The sequence below is a fragment of the Drosophila kikkawai genome, chromosome 3L (genome assembly GCF_030179895.1).
Source record: "Drosophila kikkawai strain 14028-0561.14 chromosome 3L, DkikHiC1v2, whole genome shotgun sequence".
NCBI classification, from domain to species: Eukaryota; Metazoa; Arthropoda; class Insecta; order Diptera; family Drosophilidae; genus Drosophila; species Drosophila kikkawai.
In genome coordinates this window covers 25,309,919-25,336,299 of record NC_091730.1, presented here as the reverse complement: position 1 = coordinate 25,336,299, position 26,381 = coordinate 25,309,919, and the positions used below count along the sequence as shown (strand labels likewise).

At 43.1% G+C, this 26,381-nt stretch overlaps 3 protein-coding genes across 8 annotated transcripts; 1 reads left to right on the top strand and 2 right to left on the bottom strand.

Annotated features, from left to right (window-relative positions):
- Positions 1-1,667: 1,667 nt before the first annotated feature.
- Positions 1,668-5,777, bottom strand: IleRS (Isoleucyl-tRNA synthetase). Its single transcript, XM_017181158.3, has 5 exons — positions 5,543-5,777; positions 4,227-5,478; positions 3,322-4,172; positions 2,765-3,257; positions 1,668-2,705 (listed from the first exon to the last, which is right to left on the bottom strand). The coding sequence occupies exons 1-5, from the start codon at positions 5,683-5,685 to the stop codon at positions 1,755-1,757; spliced, it is 3,690 nt and encodes a 1,229-aa protein (XP_017036647.1). The 5' UTR covers positions 5,686-5,777; the 3' UTR covers positions 1,668-1,754.
- A 3,201-nt stretch (positions 5,778-8,978) lies between these two features.
- On the top strand, positions 8,979-12,815 carry Hem (Nck associated protein 1 Hem). Its single transcript, XM_017181159.3, has 2 exons — positions 8,979-10,376; positions 10,437-12,815. The coding sequence occupies exons 1-2, from the start codon at positions 9,197-9,199 to the stop codon at positions 12,635-12,637; spliced, it is 3,381 nt and encodes a 1,126-aa protein (XP_017036648.1). The 5' UTR covers positions 8,979-9,196; the 3' UTR covers positions 12,638-12,815.
- A 929-nt stretch (positions 12,816-13,744) lies between these two features.
- On the bottom strand, positions 13,745-25,614 carry Srpk79D (Serine-arginine protein kinase at 79D). Of its 6 annotated transcripts, XM_070285713.1 has the most exons (9): positions 19,455-20,348; positions 19,115-19,336; positions 18,595-19,046; positions 18,178-18,536; positions 17,842-17,964; positions 15,901-16,005; positions 14,805-15,075; positions 14,523-14,740; positions 13,745-14,458 (listed from the first exon to the last, which is right to left on the bottom strand). In XM_070285713.1, exons 1-8 carry the CDS (start codon positions 20,117-20,119, stop codon positions 14,544-14,546), a joined length of 2,394 nt encoding a protein of 797 aa, XP_070141814.1. In that variant the 5' UTR covers positions 20,120-20,348; the 3' UTR covers positions 13,745-14,458; positions 14,523-14,543. The 6 variants fall into 6 exon arrangements, with proteins under 6 accessions (XP_070141814.1, XP_070141817.1, XP_017036617.1 ...); XM_070285716.1 differs by lacking the exon at positions 19,455-20,348 and adding an exon at positions 25,461-25,614 and having other exon boundaries at positions 13,745-14,740; XM_017181128.3 differs by having other exon boundaries at positions 13,745-14,740; positions 19,455-20,345.
- Positions 25,615-26,381: the final 767 nt, after the last annotated feature.

The window sequence follows — 26,381 nt, the reverse complement described above, 5'->3', positions numbered from 1 at the left end:
TAATGCATTCTAGTTTTTTGTTATCTGATGTTTTTGTGGACAGATAGGATGTACACCGAAAACTACTACTCGTAGACCTCTTAATATTTAAAATTTTATGTTTTTTATACCCTTGCAGGGTATTATAATTTCAGTCAGAAGTTTGCAACGCAGTGAAGGAGACGTTTCCGACCCTATAAAGTATATATATTCTTGATCAGCATCAACAGCCGAGTCGATCTAGCCATGTCCGTTTGTCCGTCTGTCTGTCTGTCTGTTTCTACGCAAACTAGTCCCTCAGTTTTAAAGCTATCTGAATAAAACTTTACATATAGTCTTCTATATGCTCTCACTGCTATATATGTCGGAACGGGCCGGATCGGACGACTATATCATATAGCTGCCATACAAATGTTCGATAAATTTTTAGAAAAAAATTATAACTTGGCTGTTTTTCAACATATGTGCACTATTTTTTACATATGACCATTTTATATTATTTTTGAATTTTGGTAAAAATTTTATGAAAATCTGACGACTATATCATATAGCTGCCATAGGAACGATCAGGAAATTAAAAGAAAAAAAATTATAACTTCGTGGTTTTTCAAGCTATTTTTATCTACTCTGAGATATAAGCTTACTTTATTAGTTCAGAAATTTGGTATAAATTTTATGAAAATCGGACAACTATATCATATAGCTGCTATATAAACCGATCGGTAGGTGTAGGGAAAATGTAAAACTGTAACTGTCAAACTCTCAACATAATATGTATAGGTAAAATGCTATGAAATAATATCTGCAAGGGTATACAAACTTCGGCGTGCCGAAGTTAGCTTCCTTTCTTGTTTTATTTATAATTTTTTAATAATGAGTCCATAGTTCCTTCGACTTTTTTAATTCTCCTATGCGATTTGGCATACTCTGGGTGTAGCGTAGCACAAATTCGGGGGGAATAGCGTACCAGACGTCCTTTGTCCTCTCCCACAGCTCCATTATTCCATTCGGAGGAACTGCATATTGCGATTTAACATGACTCCATAAGTTTTCTATTGGATTCATATCTGGAGATTGTGGTGGCCACTTCATACACTGAAATTCATTTTTTAACAGAAAGGCCGAAATTTCCGATGGTTGTTGGTTGTTACTTCTTAGGTAAATTATAAAAACATACTGTACATATGATATACATATACACATTTTTGCTACTGTTGCATTCTTCGAGTGATGTTAAAAAGCAAAAGTCGAATAATCATGCCTCTGTTTTAGAAATTGTTATCAAAACAAAACAACCTTTTTTATGAGTTTTTTTTTTACCAAAATAATAAAAAATTGCGTTTGCTCTAATTCTGATTCGAATATATCGAATTTTTTTGTAGAATATGCAAAGTTCTATTTAATTTGATCAATTGGAGAATTTTTTAATGTACATAAATAGGTTGAAGAAATCATTATAGAGAACTTTTAATTCTTTTTGTTGCGATTGTTCTTTCTTGTGAATTGCCCACATGTAGTTCTTCCTACCATCCTACCCCGTTACTGTCTGCAATAGATAGAAATGTTCATTCAGATATCTCTAAAACGTAGACTGCATACAAAATGGCACACGGGCGAATAAACTTCATAGGATTGAAAATGAACTTTTGGAAAAATTTGTAATACCCCATAATAAACTTTTTTGTTAATTGGTTTACAACTTTTTAAAAAAGTTGAGAATATATATTTTATTTCCGTCTGAATCAATCAATTATAATGCAAAGCAAATTCCGCGGCTAATACAAGATGTTTCCCAATGGATTTTCCGTAAAAGTGGATGAACCCGAAGGCTGGTTGACAAATTTGGAGTATGGAGACGGGGATGCTTCATATCCCGCAACCGACTTCAATGTGTCCTGGCCACGAGTTAGGACCAACAAACTGCCAGCAAGGACTTTGTCGACGGACTTCAGCTCGCTGATCTTTTTATGTTGGTCGATGACGTAGATGTTGAAGTTGACGCCATACAGGCCAAACAGATTTTCGAGCTCACTGCGCAGCGCTGGCAGTGTGATAAGATCATTGGTTACGCCATGCTGGAGGAACAACGATGCCTTGTTACTGTTGCCAAATCGTGGCTTAAGCTCTTCGGCCAAAGTTACATTGAGCCAAGGGTGGTGTGGCAGCTGCAGTTCCTCTGCAGAGCAAATTGTCAACTTCAGGGGAATTCCCTTCAGATCGACGATCTCGCTGGCTATCAACCGCTTCTTGGCAGCCTGCTGGGCTGAGTAGGGAGCAAACTCTGACTTAACGGCAGCCTTGATCATATTCGCATAGTTGGTCAAAACTTTCGTCAGTTGAGCCTGAGCTTCCAGGACGTCCTTCTTGCCCTGTTTGTCGGCAGTCAGCTCGTGGAAGATGAGCACGGGATCGGTCGGTATAAGTTGAGCCTTCTTCTTCAGCTTCTGCACCCGGTTGATAACCTCGCGGGCCAAGCCCTCTTCAAGCAATTCTTCGTTGGGAGTCATGTCCAGCAGCACCAAAATTTCATTATCACTGTGAGCCTCAAAGTTGCCGCTCACCTGCTCGGAAGTGCAGTAAATTATGCGCACTTCTTCGAGCTCCACACGTTGATCTAGGATATTGAAGTAGCCTTGAGACACTTGCCTTTGAATTTCTTCGTCCTTTAGGGCCTTGATGGCAGCCATAACCGCCTTGAAGTTGCCCTTCAGCCGCTGACCTAGGGTCTGAGAAGAAAATAGAATTTAAGTTTTACATCAGCAACGTTCTCCGTATATCCCCTTACCTTGTGGTCGGGTTCCGCTCTCAAGGTGACACCGTATTTCTCCTTATCAGAGCTCAGCGTGAGCTTGCGAACGTTGAGTTCGCTGAGAATGAAGTCTTGGAGGCTCCTGATGGCCTCAAGAGTTTGGGCATCCTTGTGAATGACAATGATTTCAGAAACCGGATACTTGACAGGCAGGGTTCGTCGGTCGCGCATGACGCGACCCAGCTCGACAACCGATTGCATCCAGGCAACCGAGCGTTCGATATCGCTGCGAATGAACGTACTTTGGCTGACAGGCATCATCTGGTAGTGCACCGAATCAGCGTGCTCCAAGGCACCAGGTGGCTGGAACAAAGCCAAACGCTGGAAAATATACTCCGTGAGGTAGGGCGTAAAGGGAGCCATCATTTTGACCATGGTATACAAGACGTCGTACAGCGTGTCCAGGGATTGAATGCACTGCTCAGCTCCCAGCTCGCCCTTAATGCGACGACGGTTGAGTCGAACGTACCTGTTAGCGGGAAGACCTTTCGTTAAATCTTCAAGTGCATACAATAAAGTTATAAAAGTTATACCAGTTTGTCAGTTGATCGATGAACTTCGTCAGCCTAGGCACGACCGTGTAGAGCCGATACATCTTCATCTCGTTGGCCAGGAACTCCAGCAGGGACTCCTTGAACGACAGAATCCACACATCGATAACGGAGGCGTTGTCCATATTCTTCAAGTGCCGTTCACGGTCATAAACGTACTGACCGACGCCTGCCAAGTCTTCCTTTTCGTAGCGAACTATGTTTTGCAGCAGGAAACGGTAGGCATTGTACCACGGCAGGAACACGTCCTTGATGATGTCGCGCACACCCTCCTCCTTGAAGCGCAAACTCTCGGCGCGCACCACGGGCGAGTTGATGAGGTAGAGTCGTAGGGCATCCGCTCCGTACTTGTGGACCACCTCCATGGGATCGGGATAGTTCTTCTTGCGCTTTGACATCTTCTGACCATCTGCGGCCAGCACCAGTCCACTCGCAATGAGGTTCTTGAACGGCGCCTTGTTGAAGAGTGCCGTTGAAATCACGAGGAGGGTGTAGAACCATCCGCGGGTCTGATCAATACCCTCGGCAATGAAGTCCGCGGGGAAGTTGTTCATAAAGTCCTTCTCGTTCTCGAACGGGAAGTGTTGCTGGGCGAACGGCATTGAGCCGGACTCGAACCAACAGTCAAAGACGGGAGCTATCCGGCGGAGTGGAGGGTTGCCCTTGATGGCCGACGGTATCTCAATGTGATCGATGCTCTCGCGATGCAGATCCTCGACTTTAACTCCAGATAGCTCAGCCAGTTGCTTGATGCTGCCAATGACAACTGTTTCTTCCCCATTGGGCGACCGCCAAATAGGAATCGGTGTGCCCCAGTAGCGATTGCGGGAAATCTGTGAATAAGAGTTGCGTTACTGTCCAAGGAAATGCGGTTACGATTTACTTACAGCCCAATCCCTGGCCTCTTTAAGCCAATTGCCAAACCGTTTCTCCTTTACGAAGTCGGGCACCCAATAAGTCTGGGCACTAGAGGCCAGAAGGTTCTTCGACATGTGCTCGACTCGCACGAACCAAGAGGGCACGGCCTTGTAGATCAGCGGCGTATCCGATCGCCAACAGAAGGGATAGCTATGCTTCATCTGGCCACTGGACACTAAGTTACCCCGCTCCTTTAAGTTCGCCATGATCTGCTTGTCGGCATCCTTGACATACTGGCCAGCGAAGTCGGTGGCCTCCTTCGTAAACCGTCCGGCTTCGTCGACTGGACACATGACCTCGCTGGACTTCGTAATAAGTCCCGCTGCCAGGCAGACTCGGTAATCGTCTTCACCGAAGTACGGGGCATTGTGCACAATGCCCGTGCCGGACTCCTCAGTGACGTAGTCGTCAACGAGGACGCGAAAACCTTTCATCTCGGCCCCGCGTTGGGCAAAGTACGGAAAGAGGGGCTTGTAGTGAAGATCCTTGAGGGTTTTGCCCAGAAACTTATCCTTCACCTCGTACTCCTCCTCCGTTTTGTAAACGTAAGAAAGGCGACACTCGGCAAGAATAAAGAGCCGATCAGTCTTCACATCACGCACTTTCACATATGTCATCGTCGGATTGACGCAACACGCAAAGTTGGAGGGCAGGGTCCAAGGCGTCGTCGTCCACACCAGAAAGAAGGTATTGGGCAGCGTAAGGGCTTCTAAGGCCACCACCACACAGGGATCCACCACCTCCTTGTAGTTTTGATTCGCCTCAAAGTTGGACAGCGATGTGGTGCAGGCCGTGGAATACGGCATAACCTTCACGCCCTGGTAGACCAGACCCTTGTCGTACAGCTGCTTGAATATCCACCAAATGGACTCCATGTACCAGGGATACAAGGTTTTGTAGTCGTTCTTGAAGTCGATCCAACGACCTACTCGCGTCACGATGTTCTCCCACTCATCGGCGTAGCGCATAACGATCTTCCGGCACTCGGCGTTGTAGGCGGAGATGCCCATCTTGGCCACGTCCTCGGGCCCACGGATGTTCAACAGCTTGTCTATCTCAAACTCGACCGGCAAGCCATGGCAATCCCAGCCGAAGCGGCGGTCCACATGGTACCCCTGCTGATAGGCGTACCGTGTAACAATGTCCTTGATAGTGCCGGCCAGAATGTGCCCGTAATGGGGCAAGCCTGTGGCGAAAGGAGGACCATCGTAAAACGTATACCTGGGAGCAATTAGGTCGCATGAGTAATGGAATCAAGTCTGATGCAATCGGCTGAAAAACTTACTTGGGCTTTCCCTTGGACAGCTGGCTGCACTTTTCAAAGATATTTTCGTCACGCCACTGCTGCAGTACGTTCTCCTCTTCGCCCGGAAAGTTTATATTCTCCGGCACTCGGCAGACATCGCTGCGTTCCAGTTTCTTCCCCATGCCACACGTTTAGTATTTCTGCAAGCTAATTTATAAATAACAATTATCCGGCAATTTTGCGTGGCACAACGTGCTTGGAACAACAACACGATAAGTCTCGATAAATCGAAGTTTTGAATAAGAATGCACAATCGAATACAAATGCAAACTTATGTCCTGCGTACACTAATGAGCAGGTCGTGTCACGGCGTAAACATTTTTGATTTAGTGCAATGGAAATGTATTACAAGTTCTTTTAAATTTAAAAAGAGCGTGTCTAATTAAAAGCATTCATTAGAAAGTTATTAAAATACATTGCAGAATTAGCAGACTAGAAGGAATAATAAGTAGTCAGTTAACTGTTTAAAAATCTTCAAAAATGTTTATTTTTAACTAATCTATAATATTTTTCAGTACAGTCTTTGAAAATAAAACTTACACAATCTGGATATTTCCTCGTCGTTGCATGGCAAGAGTTTGCCGTTGTTTTCAATTGAAAACAGAATTTTCCATACAAACTGCTGAAAATATTGACTAACTATCGCGATACTTTGCTTTATTTTCAGTCATTTAGTTGTCAAGGGAAAATTCTGAATATTTCAGCATACGTTAATGATACGGAGTTGATACGAAATATTTTACTACCTCTAACTACTACCACTAACCATACAACATATAGACTGGTCATTTCACACAACGAAAATGGACACAAAAATTTCTTAGCGTACGGTCCCATGTTAACTGTTTGCTGTTAGCGACAGACCGTCTGTTAGATTTGAGCTGTTAGCGACCCGTCCCATGTTAGCTGTCAGCTGTTAGCGTCAGGCCTTTACATGTATGCGTGTTCATGCATTCACGTACACGGGTGCATGTGTGCGACCATTTCGTTTCGGGCCAGCAAGAATATTTGGTCTTTTGCTACTTTTCGCGCTAGGTACCCTAACAATATGGGCATATTCGCTATTGGGTTAATGATACAAATAAGAATGTTATATGTTATAATATATTTCTTAATGTTTCAGCATTCATTTCATATATGTTTACAATTCAAATCAGTGGCAGCAGTGAAATGTGTTGCATATATGTGCATATGTATTCGAATGAATAAAAATCCATCTACTGAGATAGGAACAGGGTATCCACGCGCCACACAGAATGTGCGAGCCTAGGAAATACACTGACAAAAACTTTTTGAGTAGAATTAATTATATTTGTTTATTAATTGGTCAAAAATTTATATTTGTTTATTAATTCGTCAAAATCGATTGCACTGCATCAGATCCAAATTATTAATTTTTGAAAAGAAATATCTCATTGGAGCTTTCAATAACTTCAGCCATTTTTGCGTGAACTTAAGTCCACCAAAGAAAAACGACTACAAAAGAAATCCAAACTTTTTTCTTTAGTGCAGAAGTCAACGCCAGCCTCGCAGTTCCCTTTAAAATTGTTCTTGTTTTTGGTACGATGTGCGAGTTCGGTCGCTTGGGTCGCAAACTCGAGATTGCAGCGATGTGCTTTCTACCTGCGTCGTTGTTTTTGTAAATCTTCACGGTTCCCTGATCGCGAGCACCGACTGCAATATGCCCTGTTCCTATCTCAGTAGATGGATTTTTTATTTATTCGAATACATATGTACATATATGCAACACATTTCACTGCTGCCACTGATTTGAATTGTAAACATATATGAAATGAATGCTGAAACATTAAGAAATATATTATAACATATAACATTCTTATTTGTATCATTAACCCAATAGCGAATATGCCCATATTGTTAGGGTACCTAGCGCGAAAAGTAGCAAAAGACCAAATATTCTTGCTGGCCCGAAACGAAATGGTCGCACACATGCACCCGTGTACGTGAATGCATGAACACGCATACATGTAAAGGCCTGACGCTAACAGCTGACAGCTAACATGGGACGGGTCGCTAACAGCTCAAATCTAACAGACGGTCTGTCGCTAACAGCAAACAGTTAACATGGGACCGTACGCTAAGAAATTTTTGTGTCCATTTTCGTTGTATGAAATGACCAGTCTATCAGGCCTGTTCTAGTTTCCACTCGGAAGTGAATTTGATAACATTTGCGGATTTCCCTTTAACATAAGCGAATTTCCCTTGGTGATTTAAGGAATTTTTTTTTAATTTCCCTTAAATTCCCAAACAAAATCAGCTGGTCGCTTTCAACAAAAGAGATTCCCTTGTCTAAGATTTGCTAAAAGAGGCTGATCAAATTTTGGCCCGCTGTAGTCTCCAACTCATAGATAGTAATGAAGCACTAATTTAAATAATAAAATCTAAGGAATAAGCATTAAGACAGGAAATAAACATTTTGAAATATTTGTAATTGCAATCAGCTGTTCAGGTGGCAAAATGCTGGAAAGTAGAGTTGCCGAGGGTTTAGAAAAAATTCCCTTCGCATAAAATTTAGTTCAGTTTGTGGATTGAATTGGCTGGTATTTTAAAGAAAAACACTTTTTCATATACTTTACCTAATAGCAGATATTTTAATTGTAAAACAACATAAAAAGTAATTGTTCAAAATTTATCTTAAATATATGCCGTTTTTTTGAAACGCTGACCACCCTTAAATGGTCCCTCTCAAATACGACACAGCGGCGGCGGATTTTCAATAATCTTGAAGGTTAGAATCGAACCGATTTTAAGGTGCACCCAGAAAATAATTATTTTTAAATCAAGTAAGTTAGTATTAATTAATTCAATTGTGCAATAATGTTCCCAAAACTTCAAGGAATAGATTACAATTAACATTTGTAATATACATAATCGCATTGTATTTTAAAATAATTAATTTCTGATTTTGCGGATTTGAATCCGCCGGCCAAATGGCACACGGAAAGTTTCCGTGCGTTTCGTCTGCAAATTAACAGAGACTTAACAGAGGGAAATATGAATCCGTAAAAATTTTTCGGAAGTGAACACTAGAACAGGTCAGGGAAATCCGAATCCGAATAAATTTTGCGGAAGTGGAAACTAGAACAGGCCTGTATATGTTGTATGTTTAGTGCTACTACCAACATTTGGTTATTGCACAGCAGCAAAAATTTTCGTTTATTAGAAATAAATATGACAGAAATGTCGAATAAATTAGCAATCAATTACTGGATAAGCTACATATTTTAAATAATACGAATTTAATTTGGATTTGCTTAAAAACTAGGACATGCTTGATTTAAAGAGTATACAAAAAGTAAACCCAAAATGAAGATTAGCACAACTGTAGTGGAAACAGCCGTATATATTCTAGCTACTTTTCTTATCGATAGCTGCTAGACCCTTATCGGTATTTGTTCCATCACTACTGCAGAATTAAGAAGAAGACTAATGTGTACACTTTTGTGTCGCATATTTTTAGTCAATTTAACTATCTTAAAAGTGGATAATATCGGACAGATTAGCGCTTATCGACTCTCAAGCCATTTCGACCAGTGAGCCAGCGCACGATTGTGTTCTGGGGATCACCGGAAACTTGTATTCAGTCACTCATCGTCCAAACAAGCAGCAGACATGGCACGCCCAATTTTTCCGAATCAGCAAAAGATAGCTGAGAAACTAATCATCTTGAACGACCGCGGCCTGGGAATACTCACGCGGATATACAACATAAAGAAGGCCTGCGGCGACACTAAATCGAAGCCGGGATTCCTCTCCGAAAAGTCGCTGGAGTCCAGCATTAAATTCATTGTGAAGCGATTCCCCAATATCGACGTCAAGGGACTGAATGCTATTGTGAACATCAAGGCGGAGATAATAAAGTCGCTGTCCCTGTATTATCATACGTTCGTGGATCTCCTGGACTTTAAGGACAACGTCTGCGAGCTGCTCACCACAATGGACGCCTGTCAGATTCACTTGGACATCACGCTGAATTTTGAGCTTACCAAGAACTACTTGGACTTGGTGGTGACCTATGTCTCCCTGATGATTGTCTTGTCCCGGGTCGAGGATCGCAAGGCTGTGCTCGGCCTTTACAACGCTGCATACGAGCTGCAGAATAACCAGGCGGACACGGGCTTCCCCCGCCTGGGCCAGATGATTCTTGACTACGAGGTGCCCCTCAAAAAGCTTGCCGAGGAGTTCATTCCCCACCAAAGGTTGCTAACAAATGCACTGCGGTCGCTGACTTCCATCTACGCTCTGCGGAATCTGCCAGCCGACAAATGGAGGGAAATGCAGAAGCTTAGTCTGGTTGGCAACCCCGCCATTCTGTTAAAGGCCGTTCGAACGGACACCATGTCGTGCGAGTACATCTCCCTGGAGGCCATGGATCGCTGGATAATCTTTGGCCTGCTACTAAATCACCAGATGCTGGGCCAGTACCCGGAGGTGAACAAGATCTGGCTTTCCGCCCTGGAATCCAGCTGGGTGGTGGCGCTCTTCCGCGACGAGGTTCTTCAGATCCACCAGTACATCCAGGCCACCTTCGATGGCATCAAAGGCTACAGCAAGCGGATCGGCGAGGTCAAGGACGCTTACAACACGGCTGTCCAGAAGGCAGCTCTAATGCATCGCGAAAGGCGGAAGTTCCTGAGAACGGCCTTGAAGGAGCTGGCTCTGATAATGACAGACCAGCCGGGCCTGCTGGGGCCCAAGGCGATATTCATATTCATTGGCCTTTGCTTGGCCCGCGACGAGATCCTTTGGCTTCTCCGGCACAACGACAATCCGCCGCTGCTCAAAAACAAGGGTGCGTAAACCGATCAAATATCGAATATATTTGTATTATTTACTAACTTTCGGTTCACAGGCAAGAGCAATGAGGATCTGGTGGACCGCCAACTGCCGGAACTACTCTTTCACATGGAAGAGCTCCGAGCGCTGGTGCGGAAGTACAGCCAGGTGATGCAGCGGTACTACGTGCAATACTTATCCGGCTTCGATGCAACGGACTTGAATATACGCATGCAGAGCCTGCAGATGTGCCCGGAGGATGAGAGCATCATATTCAGCTCGTTGTACAACACAGCTGCAGCCCTGACTGTGAAGCAGGTGGAGGACAACGAGCTCTTCTACTTCCGACCATTCCGCCTTGACTGGTTCCGACTGCAGACCTACATGAGCGTTGGCAAGGCATCCCTCAGGATTACCGAGCACGCGGAGCTGGCTCGGCTGCTGGATTCGATGGTGTTTCACACTCGTGTGGTGGACAACTTGGACGAAATACTGGTGGAAACTTCCGATTTGAGCATCTTCTGCTTCTACAACAAAATGTTCGACGACCAGTTCCACATGTGCTTGGAGTTCCCCGCCCAAAACCGGTATATCATAGCCTTTCCGTTGATCTGCAGCCACTTTCAAAACTGCACCCATGAAATGTGCCCGGAGGAGCGCCACCATATTCGCGAGCGGTCTCTGAGCGTGGTGAACATCTTCCTGGAGGAAATGGCCAAGGAGGCTAAGAATATTATTACCACAATATGCGACGAACAGTGCACCATGGCCGATGCTCTGTTGCCCAAGCACTGCGCCAAGATCTTGTCTGTTCAGTCGGCTCGCAAAAAGAAGGATAAGTCCAAGTCCAAGCATTTCGACGACATTCGAAAGCCGGGGGACGAATCGTACAGGAAGACGCGCGAGGATCTGACCACGATGGACAAGCTGCACATGGCCTTGACCGAGCTCTGTTTCGCCATCAACTACTGCCCCACCGTTAACGTCTGGGAGTTTGCCTTCGCCCCTCGCGAGTATCTCTGCCAGAACCTGGAGCACCGGTTCTCCCGGGACCTAGTTGGCATGGTGATGTTTAATCAGGAGACCATGGAAATTGCCAAGCCCTCGGAGCTGCTGGCCAGCGTGCGAGCCTACATGAACGTCTTGCAAACTGTGGAGAACTATGTGCACATTGACATAACGCGGGTCTTCAACAACTGCTTGCTGCAGCAGACGCAGGCCTTGGACTCGCACGGTGAGAAGACAATAGCCGCGCTGTACAACACCTGGTATAGTGAGGTCCTGCTCAGGCGGGTCTCCGCCGGCAACATTGTGTTCTCCATCAACCAGAAGGCGTTTGTCCCGATCTCTCCTGAAGGATGGGTGCCGTTCAACCCGCAGGAGTTCTCAGATCTCAACGAGTTGAGAGCGCTGGCCGAACTCGTTGGACCCTATGGTATCAAAACTCTGAACGAGACCCTGATGTGGCATATAGCTAACCAGGTGCAGGAGCTCAAGTCGCTGGTGGGTACCAATAAGGAAGTACTGATTACCCTGCGCACTAGTTTCGACAAGCCGGAGGTGATGAAGGAGCAGTTCAAGCGACTGCAGGACGTGGACCGTGTGCTGCAGCGCATGACGATCATTGGCGTAATCATCTGCTTCCGCAACCTCGTACACGAGGCTCTCGTGGATGTGCTGGACAAGCGCATCCCCTTCCTCCTCAGCTCGGTAAAGGACTTCCAGGAGCACTTGCCCGGCGGTGACCAGATTCGCGTGGCCTCCGATATGGCCTCGGCAGCCGGCCTGCTTTGCAAAGTGGATCCCACTCTGGCCACCACCCTGAAGTCGAAGAAACCCGAGTTTGATGAGGGCGAACATCTCACAGCTTGCCTGCTGATGGTGTTCGTAGCCGTCTCAATTCCCAAGCTGGCCCGCAACGAGAACTCCTTCTACAGAGCCACCATCGATGGTCACTCGAACAACACCCACTGCATGGCGGCGGCCATCAACAACATCTTTGGCGCACTGTTCACCATCTGCGGGCAGAACGACATGGAGGACCGGATGAAGGAGTTTCTGGCCTTGGCCAGTTCCTCGCTGCTCCGCCTGGGCCAAGAGTCGGACAAGGAGGCCACTCGCAATCGGGAGTCCATCTACCTGCTCCTCGATGAAATTGTCAAGCAGTCACCGTTCCTCACAATGGATCTGCTGGAGTCCTGCTTCCCCTACGTACTAATTCGCAATGCCTACCACGGCGTCTACAAGCAGGAACAGATCTTGGGATTGGCCCTCTAAGGTGGCCCTCGCTGTACTCCTCCGAGTATTTCTAATATAGTTTATTCGCCGGTCGAGTGTCGACCACTATGCTAATCTAAAACCATATATTAAAGCTGTTAAACGTACCGTATTGTATTCTAGACTCTGCATTTTTATACTCGTAAAACTTCGAATAAAGTGCTTATGTAAACCTTTTAGAAAGAATGCCACCCATAATGTATTATCTCTTGACGTATATATGTATATTCTTTATTTTCGCTTATCGAGTTATGTATCCACTTCGTCGAGCCTGCAGTTTCTCTGCTCAAATGTGTCGCCTTTCATTTGGACACATGCGCACATGTGTTTATTAAATATTGTATGTGTGGGGGAAAAATCTTCCGCAATATTAAATTATTTGGTCACGTTCAATATTACTTATAGGCTTGTGTACAAATACTTGTAGGCAAATAGTAAAATATGCTTTCCTTCTGGGCTATGCGACGTCTCACTAAATTTAATTGTGTTACATAGACACGATAATGGGTTTTCAATTCCGCTTTAAAGACTTTTCTTCAAGCCTACAATGTGTTGTAAAAAAATGAAACTAAAAAGTATAAATTGTCCGTAAATTTGTGTAAATAATGCTAATTGATGAACATGTTAGATTGGTATATATTTTTTTAAAGACAACTCACTCGTATTGCTCACTTGTTCACTACTCAGATGTTCACTGTTCTTTGCAAAGTTGCACAATTCAATGCTCGGTCGCTTACTTTCTCACTTGCTTACTCGTGCTTAAAAAAACAAAGACTTAAATAATAATATATTACGTTTAAACTGGATAGATTTAAAATACTTTCCAATTTCACTGAAGTTCCTGAAACTCAACTATAGTTTTCGATTAACAGCACTCATAGAGCAGTGGGAAAAAATTGAACAACTGAGAAAACATAAGTAGTACAACGAAGGTGTTCAAATAAGCTAAAAAGATCAAGCAAAAATGAGAAAAATTGAGAAAAAGTAATAATTAGAAATGGTCGTGTTCACCGACTCAGTGTTCATTCACTCATGAGCAACCCAACACAAAATTGTATGGATTTGTTGAATATCTATAAATGAAACTATGGATAAGGCAAACTTAAATCGGACAGAAAGGTAACAATATGTATTTGTATAATCTGCTCGCGTTTAACATAGCCTTAGGGGTCTACAATAATTGTTTTGGTTAAATGTACCATAATCACTACACGCTGCTAGAAAGCTGTCGGTATTTGAATTTCCATCTGTGTTTACTTCTGATTTGTATCCGTGTTGAAAATTATCAATATCTACAATTAGGTTTGTTTAATTATACACATATCATTTTATTGGATCTATAGAAGATATCTTTAATTATGTGCAGCTGAATATGTTGCTAGTTATATTTATTTAGCCCGTTTCATTCGTTTGGATTTGAATTAATTGGTTTCGCACGAAAATGTTATTCTTTCAGTCAGTCAGTTTAGGCATCTGTTGACTTCAAAATTGTCGTCATTGTCTTTTGTTTTTGTTTCACTTGATTCTCATATCATAAAATATATATATGTTTGTATTAACTTATGTGCACGTAGTCCAAATAAAACTTGAAAAACATTTTATTTTTCGTAACTTCCCGCCTTTGATTTACCGGTAAAAATAAAATTGCCTCTTCAGCAATTACATTTTAAAGCTCTCAAGTACAAAATCGTGTTTTTAAATTAAAAAGCTTAAAAAATTCCACGCGTAAACGTCCCGATACATATTGTATGTTTATAGGGTATGGTATCTATCGAGTCCTTTAGTGCTAAGATTCCTTTTCCCGATCTTCCTCTGAAGTGCCTGTTTATTACAAACTGGTTCGCATATAAAAGTTAAGCCTACTTTATTTAAGAGTGCTGTCTACCTAGCAGCGCTACGTCCCCTATTAGACGAACTCCTCCTGCTCCAGCCACGGGTGCTGCAGACACTCTGCCGCCGAGGCGCGTATGACTGGATTATATTCAAGCATTGGCAGAAGAAAGTCGGAGAACTTCTTGGCCTCCACCGGATCCCAGTCGTACTTCTCCACCAGCACGTTCATCAGACTCCAAGGTTTGAGCTTGGTGATATTTCTCAGGCTGCCTGCAATGGGAAATCCGCAAGCGATTATATCTCTAGCTATTCATTGTATTGCCTTCGGGCTTACCATAGCTGGTGAAGTACTTGAGTCCATGCTTGCCCCGCAGGATCACTGACTGCGGTATGGAGCCCAGCAGCTCGACGATATGCGCCAAGTGATCTTCGTCGCGACTGTAAGATTCACCAGCGTGCGGGTCAAATAGATAATCACCCGTGGCCAGCTCGAAGGCCAAACAGGCGGTGCTCCAGATGTCGGCGGTATAGTTGTACGGCGCTCCCAGCAGCACCTCGATCGAACGGTACTGGCGGGTCTGAATGTCCTCGGTGAAGTGATGGTACTAGGAATTTAGAAATGAGAAGACGTAAACTATGAATACGCATAAATTGAGCCTTTAAGAGTGGTATCTGTATGCATTTGTACTTTTTTTCCAATAGTTGGCTTTTAAATATTATAAAACCAATAAGAGAGCTTTAGTTGAGTGTTCTCGACTGTGAGAAACTGGGTACCCAAAAGATTGTGCTTGATATTAAAAGGAACATGGTTTTGGCTTGATTCACTCTGTCTATTAATGCTAAAATGTATGAAAAACATCAACTAGACAGGGCGAAAGACAGAAGATTATGTTGAAAAATAACGACAAATGTTGCTAAAAGAATGTTGCGCAACACATAAATAAGTCTAAGCCCTATGTCCTTTTTTGGTTTTTAATATCAATTTAAGTTATTCAGGTGAAGTTTATTTAAATTATGAACAGCGTAGAGCTGCTCTTAACATCCTAAACTAATGTGTCCATGATCGTATGTCATTCATGAAAAACTGTAATTTTGATGAGGGATATGGGATTTTTTTTGTATTATAATAATATAATTTTTGTCAAATATTTGATTTACAAGTCCTGATACCTGCTCCGCTCTGTACAGCTTAAATTTGTATCTTGCGATATACATTTTTGTTAATTTTAATTTAGTTTGGCAAACTGCAGAGTTCTTAATTATATACCTCAAATATATTTTTCTCTAGGTCCCGCTTGGAGAGATAACTTTCCCAATACGAACTATGCATCTCTTTATTTATTAGATAAAATGTGTGTACTTAAGTTTATGTGAATTGGTTGGTAAACGGTTTTTCGAGTTTCCTCGTGGAGAGTTCCTTGAGTACTTACGTCGTAGCAGGCGTTGCCCAGGTCGGCGATCTTCACCCGGACGTTGCTGTTGTTGATGAGCGATTGTATCGTATAGGTATTAGTCTGGCTACTCTGACTCTGGTTCTGCGAAGGAATGGTATTGGCATGGACATTTAGTTTAGCAGTTGCGGTTGCTGATGTGGTTGTTGTTGTAATTGTTGTTGGCGCGGTGGAGATCGCATTTGCGGCTGTTGTTGATGTGCTAGTTGTTGTATGATCGCCATTATACAACTCAGTGCTTGCGGCTGTCGTTGTAGTGGTAGCTGGAGCTGTTGTTGTTGACGCTAGATGCGTGAACGAGTACGTGCGGGTGCTAGGGGGCGTGGCAGATGCAAAGGCGGAGGCGGGTGTGGATGTGGAGGCAGGAGTTGCAGTTGGAAGGGCGGAAGTGGACGTTGCCTCGCTGTTGGTGCTCGTGTTGGTGAAGTTGCTGGTGTGGTCGTTGGGCAAGGTCGTGCACGTGCTCGGAGTATTTGAGTTGGGCAAGGTGTTGTTGGTGTTCGTTTTGATCGAGGGGCAGGAGTTGTTGGGGGTGGGCAGCTGGTTGGTGTGGATATATCGTAATGTTGCATATAATTGTTTCACACAAAGAAAGAGAGAAAGGAAGAAAAAGAACACACAATGTTGGTTTTTTGTTGGTTTATCAGGTTGTGCGTACATCCATATAACAAATAACTAGCAGTGCGGGGTCAAAGCTGGACCTGTCCACCGAAATCCGTGCTTTGATTAACACCGAAAAGCTTCCCATCGATATTCCTCTGGGATTCGATAAGATATACACAATATAAATAAGCTAATAATATAACAGCGGTTAGAGCAGCAATAGCTTAGCGTAAATGCAATTGAAAAGTAAAAAGCTTAAAACACACTTAATTTTGTACTTTCTATTTAGTTTTCCTTAAGATTTTGCCTTTTTGTGTATATATTTTAAAAGAAAAACCACAAGAAAGGAAGCTAAATATAGTAGTCACACTTTTGAAATTATTAAAAATGAAATTTTTATATCGCTTCCATGACACCTATAAGATAAGTGGTCCTGATTGTTACGACATTTCTACAGTACCAGCAATGCATTGCAATGTAAATAGCTCTAATTCTGAGACTAGTTTGCAAATAAGCGGACAGACCGACATGGCTAGATTGACTAGGCTGTTTATGCTATACGAATACATAGGTACTTCATAGGTTTGCATATGTCCACAGCGTTACCATATTTTATAAAATTAAAATACCTACAAGGGTACATTAAGAAACATGTATTTTGAAATGCATGTGGGCATTTAACTACAGGTGGACACGAAATAACTCTTTCGATTAAGCTTTAAAAATGTAAACCAACTGGTCTCTGGCGCCTCAAAAGAATCACGAATTCCTAATCTATTCTAAGAATACTAGACATGCAGGATAAATTCGGTGGGACAATTTAAGTGTAATTTTTTCTTTGCCTTGACCATATTAAAGTTTAGAAATTGTCTATCCATAGGCAGGATATCTTGTAGTATATATGTCAGAATTTTTGGCTGGGTGGGTAAGCTGGTTGATACATAGGTGTTAATATCAATGGTAAGCACGTGGGGAAATCCCCGTAACAACACAAACATCTAGAAAACATTCGAGCATTTAGCCTTTGGTTACAGGTTACAGATTAACTGGCCGTGAGTTAGCGTGTTCAGTGTGTGTGTGTGTGGGTCAATCAACGATAACTCAGGAGCTATAATAGGTAACAGTAACTAAGCAGCGGAGTGGGCACGGACGCACCCGGACATCGCTGAGGAGTCGAAGGTGTCAGTTGTCCCGGGGTCCGGCTCTACTCCAAACATAAAAGAAAGCATAATCCGGGAACGAACAGGTACATCATCGAACGAGTCTAGGGATCGGTCTAGCACTAGCGACTACCAGACTATCCCGCATCCACGTTACCTTCTCCGGGAGCGCGCTGGGACTGGCCACGGGCTCGGGATCGGTGGGCGTGTCGCTGGCCAGAGTGCTCTGCTCCCACTGCGTATCGGACCCGGCGTCGTCCTCTAGTTCGATGGAAGACTGCTTCGAATTTCAAACCAAACCGAAAAGATAATGTGGAAACGAGGGAAATTAAAAGAATACCAATTACGTGTTTCAGTGGTGTGCAGTGAGCGTTGGCTGAGATGTTAACAATATCGAGGGTGAAAATGCTATTCCACGGACGCACACCAAGGGAGTTTATCTTATCCAGCATCATCGTGTGTATGAATTGGGAGGAGCTGTGAGCAGACTCACCTTGGCAGTGATTTTCTTCTCGGCTCGGTAGCGATTGTTCAGGTTAGCGGGTCCACCGAGGACGGGACTGTCGACGCCGCTAACGAGCCCGCCCCCGCCGCCAAGGCCACCGTTGCACTCGCTGTCGCCCAGCAAGCTCGAGTATTTAGAGGCGAGCGAGGAGGTGGTGTTCGAGTTGAGCGTGGACGAGGGGGTGGTGGTGTCCTCCTTGTCCAGCGATGTAATGATTAAGGCGGCCAGTGGCGTCGACGAAGTTGAGTTGTTCGCTGTGCTGTTACTCGTGTTGGTGTTGGTCGATCCATTCGGTTCGATCAGCGGCCACTTGGCACGCGACTTTGTTTGCTTCTCGATGGAGCTGACTGGGGGAGAAAGGAAGACAGTTAGTCGGCAGAAAGGGATCGATACGGGAGCACCTACTATACGAGTCGGGGAAGTCAGCTCCCTTCACCCGCAGACTATTGATCTCGTCGTCGATTTGCTGATTCATCGCCGCGGCGTTGTCGATTACAAGTAGGATGTTTTCCGGCTTGATGTCCGTGTGGATAATGCTGCACTTGCCGTGCAGGTAGTCCAGTCCTTCGAGCACCTGCCGGATAATGTTGCGCACCTGGGCGATGGCCAGACCCTGGTAGTTATTCTTCACGATGAGCTTGTACAGGCTGCAGCCCAGGGCTTCGAAGACCAGGCACGTGTGCATCCCGTTCACGCCGCGTACAGTGAAGTGGTTCATCAGCCGCACGATTCGCTCCCGCTTAACGTCCAGCGGGTCAGCGTCGCGGATCGCCTCCAACAGTCGGATCTCGTCCGCTGCCGTCTCTATATAGTGCGGGGCACTCTTCACCACCTTAAGAGCGACGTACTTCTCGTCTCTGCAATGAAACGAAATGAGGAAATTAAGCGGTATTTCTAAAAGCAAATTGCTGTTGCCAAAACTCACTTGAGGTCGCGGCACAGCCAGACGGTGGAGAAGTGACCCCATCCTAGTTTGCGCACCACGCGAAACCGATTGTCGAATATGTCTCCTATGACCACAGGATGGTAACCACCACGGCAATACTGAGAGGCGTCTTCCTGCTCCTCGTCCGATACGTAGAGGCTGCTGTCGGATGAATCCGGGTAGACCTCGTCGGTCGTACTCAGCGTCCCACGGGGCTCCGATCTGGAACGAGAAATGAAAATCGTAAGTTAATTCTCTTAGGAATCCACAAGGAAACAGAGGATTATAAATAAGATTAGAAGTAGGGCCTTTCGGCCTGTCCAGCCCATATCAAACCCACATAAACTCAAGTAGTTCAGTCTCCTCCTCCTTTACGGGTTCGGATAACACCGGGGGTAGCTTAATCGTTAGAGGCTTCTCCCGGGGCGGCAAGTAAGTGTCCAAGATGACTTCTCCGGGTGTTACAGGCTCAAAAAGCAAAGCAGCTTGGCCATGGTGCTTGGGTCTCTTGGACTGCTGGCGAAGAGCAATGAGGATGGGCCCGGCAGAGACGCAGTTACGCTTCTTGGTAAACCGCTTGCGCCTCTTCTTCTCCTCCACTTCCAGCAGCGCTTCAGTGGCTGCATCTTGAGCTGCGCGCTTCTCTTGCTCGGATACAAAGTTAAAGTCACAGCTTAGCTCCTTGGCCACATCGGGCGTTGCATTGGGCGGGGTTTCCGGCGCACTGCCCCAGCTCCACAGCCGAAGCTGGTGCATCAAGAAGAGGAAGAGCAGCAGCAGACTGCCCTGAAGCACACCCATGAAGACCTGGTCCTGCGCGAGAGTGGCCACGAAATGCCGGCCCACCAAGTGAGCCCTGCCACCCTCGTTTGCGAAAAGCTCGACGTAGTGCAGGTAGCTGGGATAGAGGTCTAGCCAAAGATCCAGAAGGGTTTCTTGCCACCCAACGACCGCCGTGGCGTTGGCCTCCTTGGGGCAGGTTGCCCCCCAGCCGTCCATTTCCATTTAGATTTCCGATTTGCTTCACTGCTCAATTCGACAATTGGATTTTCACTTCTGCTTCTGTTTTGGCCGACGCGCCTACATGGCCCCGCTGCAGTAACGCTGCTAGCCGCGGAAACGGGCGTGGAGCGGTGGCGACCTTGACTTTCTCAAGTCCCCACTTGCATCACGGTCACCCGCCAACTAAGCTTGGTCGCAGTACACCCACCGAGCTCTCACACACACCCCTTACATAACCGGACACAGAGCAGGGTAAATAAATAAAATATCGCGCAGAGAAAAAATCTGAATTATGAAAAGTATCTGTATCTGTTCTGCGCGAGTGTCTTTCTTCGCCCGTCCGATTCGTTCAGTTGCGTCTGCGAGAATGTCGAAATGGCTTTTCACTTTTGTTTTCGCCGCCTCTTCCTGAGCGGGCCAAGGCGCAGCCGTTTCCAACTCGCGCGAGTATTTCATGTTATTTCTGTTCTGTTTTTATTTTGTCACAACTAAGTTTAGTCTTCCACCTCTGCCTCCATCTCCACCCCACTGCCCCCGAGCCGAGTCCGGTCGAGTGCGACTGTGTGCGGATCACCTAGAACCCAAGTTCGCCGTTAGCGAGACGATTTGCCTGAGAGTCTACACTGCCGAAAATATATGGTTTTTGTGGCATGGAATACCCTAGAATAAGTTTCAAAACCACATGTGCAACATCCAAATGGGTATTTTGGCATACCCTGGGATTAACATTTGTTGTCTTGGGGTACAAGAGTATTACAGCTTAATGCCAACCGGGACTATGCACATGTTGGTAACAAGATTCATGTTTTAAATTAATAAAACTTAAAATAAATTTTGGTCTAAGGAAAATGTATATAGATCAATGAGACCTGTGCAGTCGTCTTCGAATTTGTTACATTCTTGTCAGAAGCTTGCAGCCCATAGGAGACGGTTCCGACACTATAAAATATATATATATAATCTTGATCAGCACAGCCGAATCGATCCAGCCATGTCCGTCTGTCCGTTTCTACGCAAACTAGTTTCGAAGTCAGTTTCGAAGCTATTTGAGTGAATCTTTGCAGATAGTCTTCTGACTTATCTTACTACTTTATATTGTATAGCTGCCATAGGAACAGTTGGAAAATTTTAAAGAAAAATAATTATAACTTTGCTGTCTTTCAACATATTTTGATCTATTCTGAGCCATGGCCATTTTGGTTAAAAAAAAATGTGACTGTAAAACTGTAAATATTTGTATTGGTAAATATAGTTTAATGTTGATATTACTTTCATTTTATTTAGTATATATATTTATAATTTAAATTATAATAAATATTTCAAATCAGAAATATTGTTAAATTTAAAGTTTTTGAAATTTTATCAAAACAAAATAATTATATGCCATTTAATTTAATAATATTTAGTCTATTATATGTATATCTCCTGTTAGTCTTAGATCGATTGTTAATGATCCAATTGAAAACTGAGAGGGTATAAAGACTTGGGCATGCCGAATTTAGCTTCCTTTTTTGTTTCTTCTTCAATAAGTTTCAGCATAACTAGACAAAATGAATTAGCCATATTCAGGTTTCATTATTACAATTACTGTATTATTGTGCAAAATTGCATCTCTTAAAGATCAACCAAACAAAATAAATCAAAATAAATTACAAATTATTTGGCAGTAGTATTTGACTATTTATGGCGCTCGTCAACATAATACACCATTACTTTGGACAATATACAATTTTTTCTCTCTGTGCCTCTTTGCTGGCGTCATTATCCAATGTGTACTTCATAAAGTCGATGTCGTGGCCGATGTTGGTCGGCACTTTTGCCGGTCATGGACTGCACCACACCAGGAAAGAATCCACTACAATCACACACACATGTGGGGATATCATTATTATCATCGAGTTCCTCGAGATTTTTGGGCATAGCGCCAAGTTTTTCCTCGCCTATATGTACATACATATGTATGTATGCACGAGTTGGTTCGTACCATACATACGGGTGTTTGAACAACAGGGTTTTGCATACCTGAAATTCCAGAATTTTTCGAAAGCTTACAAAAAGTGGGTTTTTAGTATTGGGGTGTCAGGGGTCCATTGGATAGTTTAATGGCACTGCCGAACATGTGGTGTTTTAAGTTCCTAAGTGACTAACCGGGTGAATTGATTTTTCCACGCCCCCTTCACATACTGGGTTCAATACTTGTTCATTTCGGAGCTGCTAACGACTCCTTTGAAGCGAAGAACACTCGCCAAGTGCCACTCTAGTGCTCACACACTTTTCCGGACCTTCGCACACCATGGCACAATCCGTATTCGCCGCTCCCGCCGTATTATTATTTATAGACGCCCAAAGAAGCGTATAAAAACAACAAATCACCGAGAAAATCACTGCAAAAGCAGGGCAGAGAAAGGCAGCGAGAAACGTCATCGTTTCGGTCAATTGCAGTGCCTCTGCGCTGGTGTGAGTACGAATGTGTGAAGCTGACTTCACCTGCTGGGAGGGGATGGTCGTTAGTTAGCGACTGGCGTCACGTGGCGCCTACTTGCGGTTAGTCCAAATTAAAAACGTAAACAAACCAAGCGGACGCCCCAGGGAGGAGACGCGCGGGCACCGGGCGTCTTATGTAAATACACATAGGGGATGGTGGGGCGAAATCGACACCCCGCTGTATCTGGCTGATTTACAATTGGGAGTAATATCAAAAGAAAGCCCTCACAGATCATAAAAGATCCCTTAAACCAAGATGTCCAATATTTATACAATGTTCATACAATCAAGGACATTTTTATACCCGGTATTCATATGGTAGTCCACATAGAGGCGATGCGTGTAGTGAGCAACGAGACTATAAAACTAATAATCTTTTATGACAATTTCGATTAAACCCAATAATTGCTTTATCAAAAGGTGTTGATAAGATGTTTAAAATTGTTTCCTAAGGCGTATTAGTTTGGGTGAAATGAAAGTGAAAGTGCGAAAATAAACATTTTGAAAAATGGAAATTTTGGGGAAAGTTTAATGCCGTTTATCCAATCACTAACCTCAGAATACTACATTTAAAAGATGTGCAACAAACTGTATTTGAACGGCTTTTTCAAAATGAAAACGTTTGTTTCATTGTCTGTTAATAGTTTTTATGAAATATTTTTTTTGTATTAAAATCCTGAAATTGAATTTGGTATATGACATGTACATATGTAAACACACCTTGGGCCAGAAAAAAAATCAGCACCTCGCAAATGTATGAACTTTTGGGGATTTCCCAAATTTCCCAAAATACTATGCACATATTTTATTATAGTTATTATTATTATTTTTTTTTATTTGGTTCCCCTAAATATTGTTAAACTAGATTCATAATTTCACTTGTTAAAATAGCTTTTTCAAGAATTTTGTTTTTGAGTGATGTTCGAAAACCAAATTCAAAACTAATGCCTATGTTTTAGAAATTGTTATCAGAACAAAATATGACCTTTTTAATTATGGTTTTTTACCAATATTAGTTGGTTAGAATTAGTTTTAGAATATGCTAATCCTTTTTTTTATCAAATTCGATGAATACAAGCATTTCTTAGGGTAACTATGTTCAACAAAATCAATTTAGAGACCTTCTATTTCTTTGGCAGAGGTTGCTGTTTCTGGAGAGTTACTATATACCACTATACTGCTAACTGGAGCCCATCGGTACCCACTCGCAGAGAAAAAGTATTTTATGACCCAACATATAACTAAATATTCTGTCTGACCACCTTTTGTTAATACGCTAACTACTATGTATTACAGTTTATAAATCTTTCAGATAGTCAATAGTCGGTAGTATATAAAATTAGAAAACTCAGAGATATATATTTTTTATAATTTCAAATTAATTTAAACTGAAACACCATATTATATACCTCTCATAATAATGATCGTAGAATGTTAAGACAATATAACTATATAACTTTAATATAACTATAATAATAAATTGTATTTTTCAAAATCTCATTTATGGTAATCTCGTTTAAAATTTTAAAAATAGTTATAGTGTATTAAGTTTCTATCATATGAAAAACGTTTTAATTTAGATGGTCCCGATGGTTTTCAATATTATTATCACGATTTGCGAAAAGACGAGATATATTTAAGTCGCCACCACAGCCGAGAAGGTGGAGTAATGGTGTGGGGTGCCATCACGTTTTATAGAACATTTGACTTGATTTGTATCGATCAGAAGATGAACGGCGATCGCTTCAAAACATTGTTGGAGTCCGTATTTCCAAAATTAAATGATCTCTTTGGACCAATTCCTTGGATTTTTCAACAAGACAATGCTCATATTCATAACGCTCGAGTAGTAAAGTCGTTTATTTCGAGTCAAAACGTTAATATCATGACCTGGCCACCATATTCTCCAGATCTTAACGTAATTGAAAATGTTTGGGGCTGGCTAACGCGAAAGGTATACGAAGGAGGAAAGCAATACGAAGATAAGGAAACATTAACTGCAGCTATTAAACGTGCTTGGAGCGAGATTTCGTTGAATTACATAGATTCCCTGTATTATTCTATGAAGGACCGGATATATGAAGTTATTACTAACAAAGGAGGCAGTACTCATTACTGAAATGTTTTTTTTTTATTTCTAATAAATCAAATATTAACACCAACTACAAATTTAAGCTAAAAATAGGTTACTTTCTGAAAAAAAAAATATTATGCGTAAGTGCGTCTATTCTATTGACCAAGAAAAATGTGCCTTATTTTAAGTTGCTTGAAGAAAATGATTGAAAACACAGCTTATGTTATATCTTTATAAAATTTTGAATATTATAATTGAAGTATTATTAAATAAGCAATGATTTTGCATATTAACATTTTTTCAATAATCATTAAAATAAAAAATATATAACAAATTTGTTTGGAAATCTGAGTGCGTCTAACCCAAGACCAGCAGTGTATAAACGATCGGAAAATAATAAGAATATATTAGGAATAAATCCTCTAAATGGAGAGAATTATTGCATTCGCATATACATATACATATATACATATATACATATACATAACTCAATATACATATGCATGTACATATGTAGATATATATACCCTAGAATCAAGCACATTTTAACGATGTACAAAAAGAAAATTTGGGATATTTAATTTTTCTGTTCAATAATGGATATTTTCAGCACTATTAAATATAAAATGTATTAATTAATTTGTTCATATTTATTAAACAATATTTTTGTTTAATAGCCTTATAATTTAATAATAATAAATATAGATAAATTTCTCTACAAAAATACAGAATAAACTTTCCTAGAAGAACTAGGGACATGATTGCAAACTGCAAGGATCTACATACTTCAGCATCACGAAATATTTTCCTTTCTTGAATTCCGATCGCTCCTGGGACAGGTATATGAAATATATAGTTATCGGATTTTTGTTAAATTAAAACCGACAAAGTATTGACAAGTATTGCCAAGAGCATGTTGAGCAATACCTTAATTTAAAATTTTGAAAACATCTAATAATTTTATGTCTCTGAGCTGATATGGATAGGTGTGCTGTAGCCTACAAGGATACCAAGCCATTGGGAACTATTCCCAGATTGCTACGGATGCAAATCCTTACGGTTAAACTCTGTGCATACTTACAAGCTGACGAAGGGTCCTCGCAGGGCCGGCATGTCCCGGCGCCGGTTGAGCGGTGGGGAGAGCGACAGCGAGAGGAAGTCCTGCTGAGCCTTGTCCTCGTCCACGATGCTGGTCGGGGTGCTGTAGATGCGCGTGGTTGGCAGGTATCCAATCTGCTGAAGAAAGTCATCGCGGTAGGAGAGCTTTGTAGTGGACTGAGACGAGGTCAACGGCAGCGCCAGTGGGGACCCGTAGAGCGGCGCCAGAGGCAGAGCCGCGGCCATCGTTGACAGGGAGAGCGGCTGCTGGTGTGCCGGCGAGAATAGTCCTCCAGCACCGGCACATGATCCCGTTCCAGTGCCATTTGCGGTCGCATGCTGATGCAGATGGTGGTGGTGCGTTGTGGTGGGCGCTGGCTGCGGCGCATGAAAGTGCGGATAGGGGATTGCGTGGGCGCGTGACAAGTACGGCGGCGCGATGATCTTGTCGTCGAAGCTGCGCCGGAAGCTGAAGCCCTTCAGCGAGTTGCTGTAGTTGCGGTGCGAGAGGGGCGAGCTGCCCAGGTCGATGCTAGCCGCCGGGCCCAGCATGCCAGCTGTAAGAGTCCCGCCGCCGCTACTGGCCAACTTGGCGCTGGCCGTCGCCGT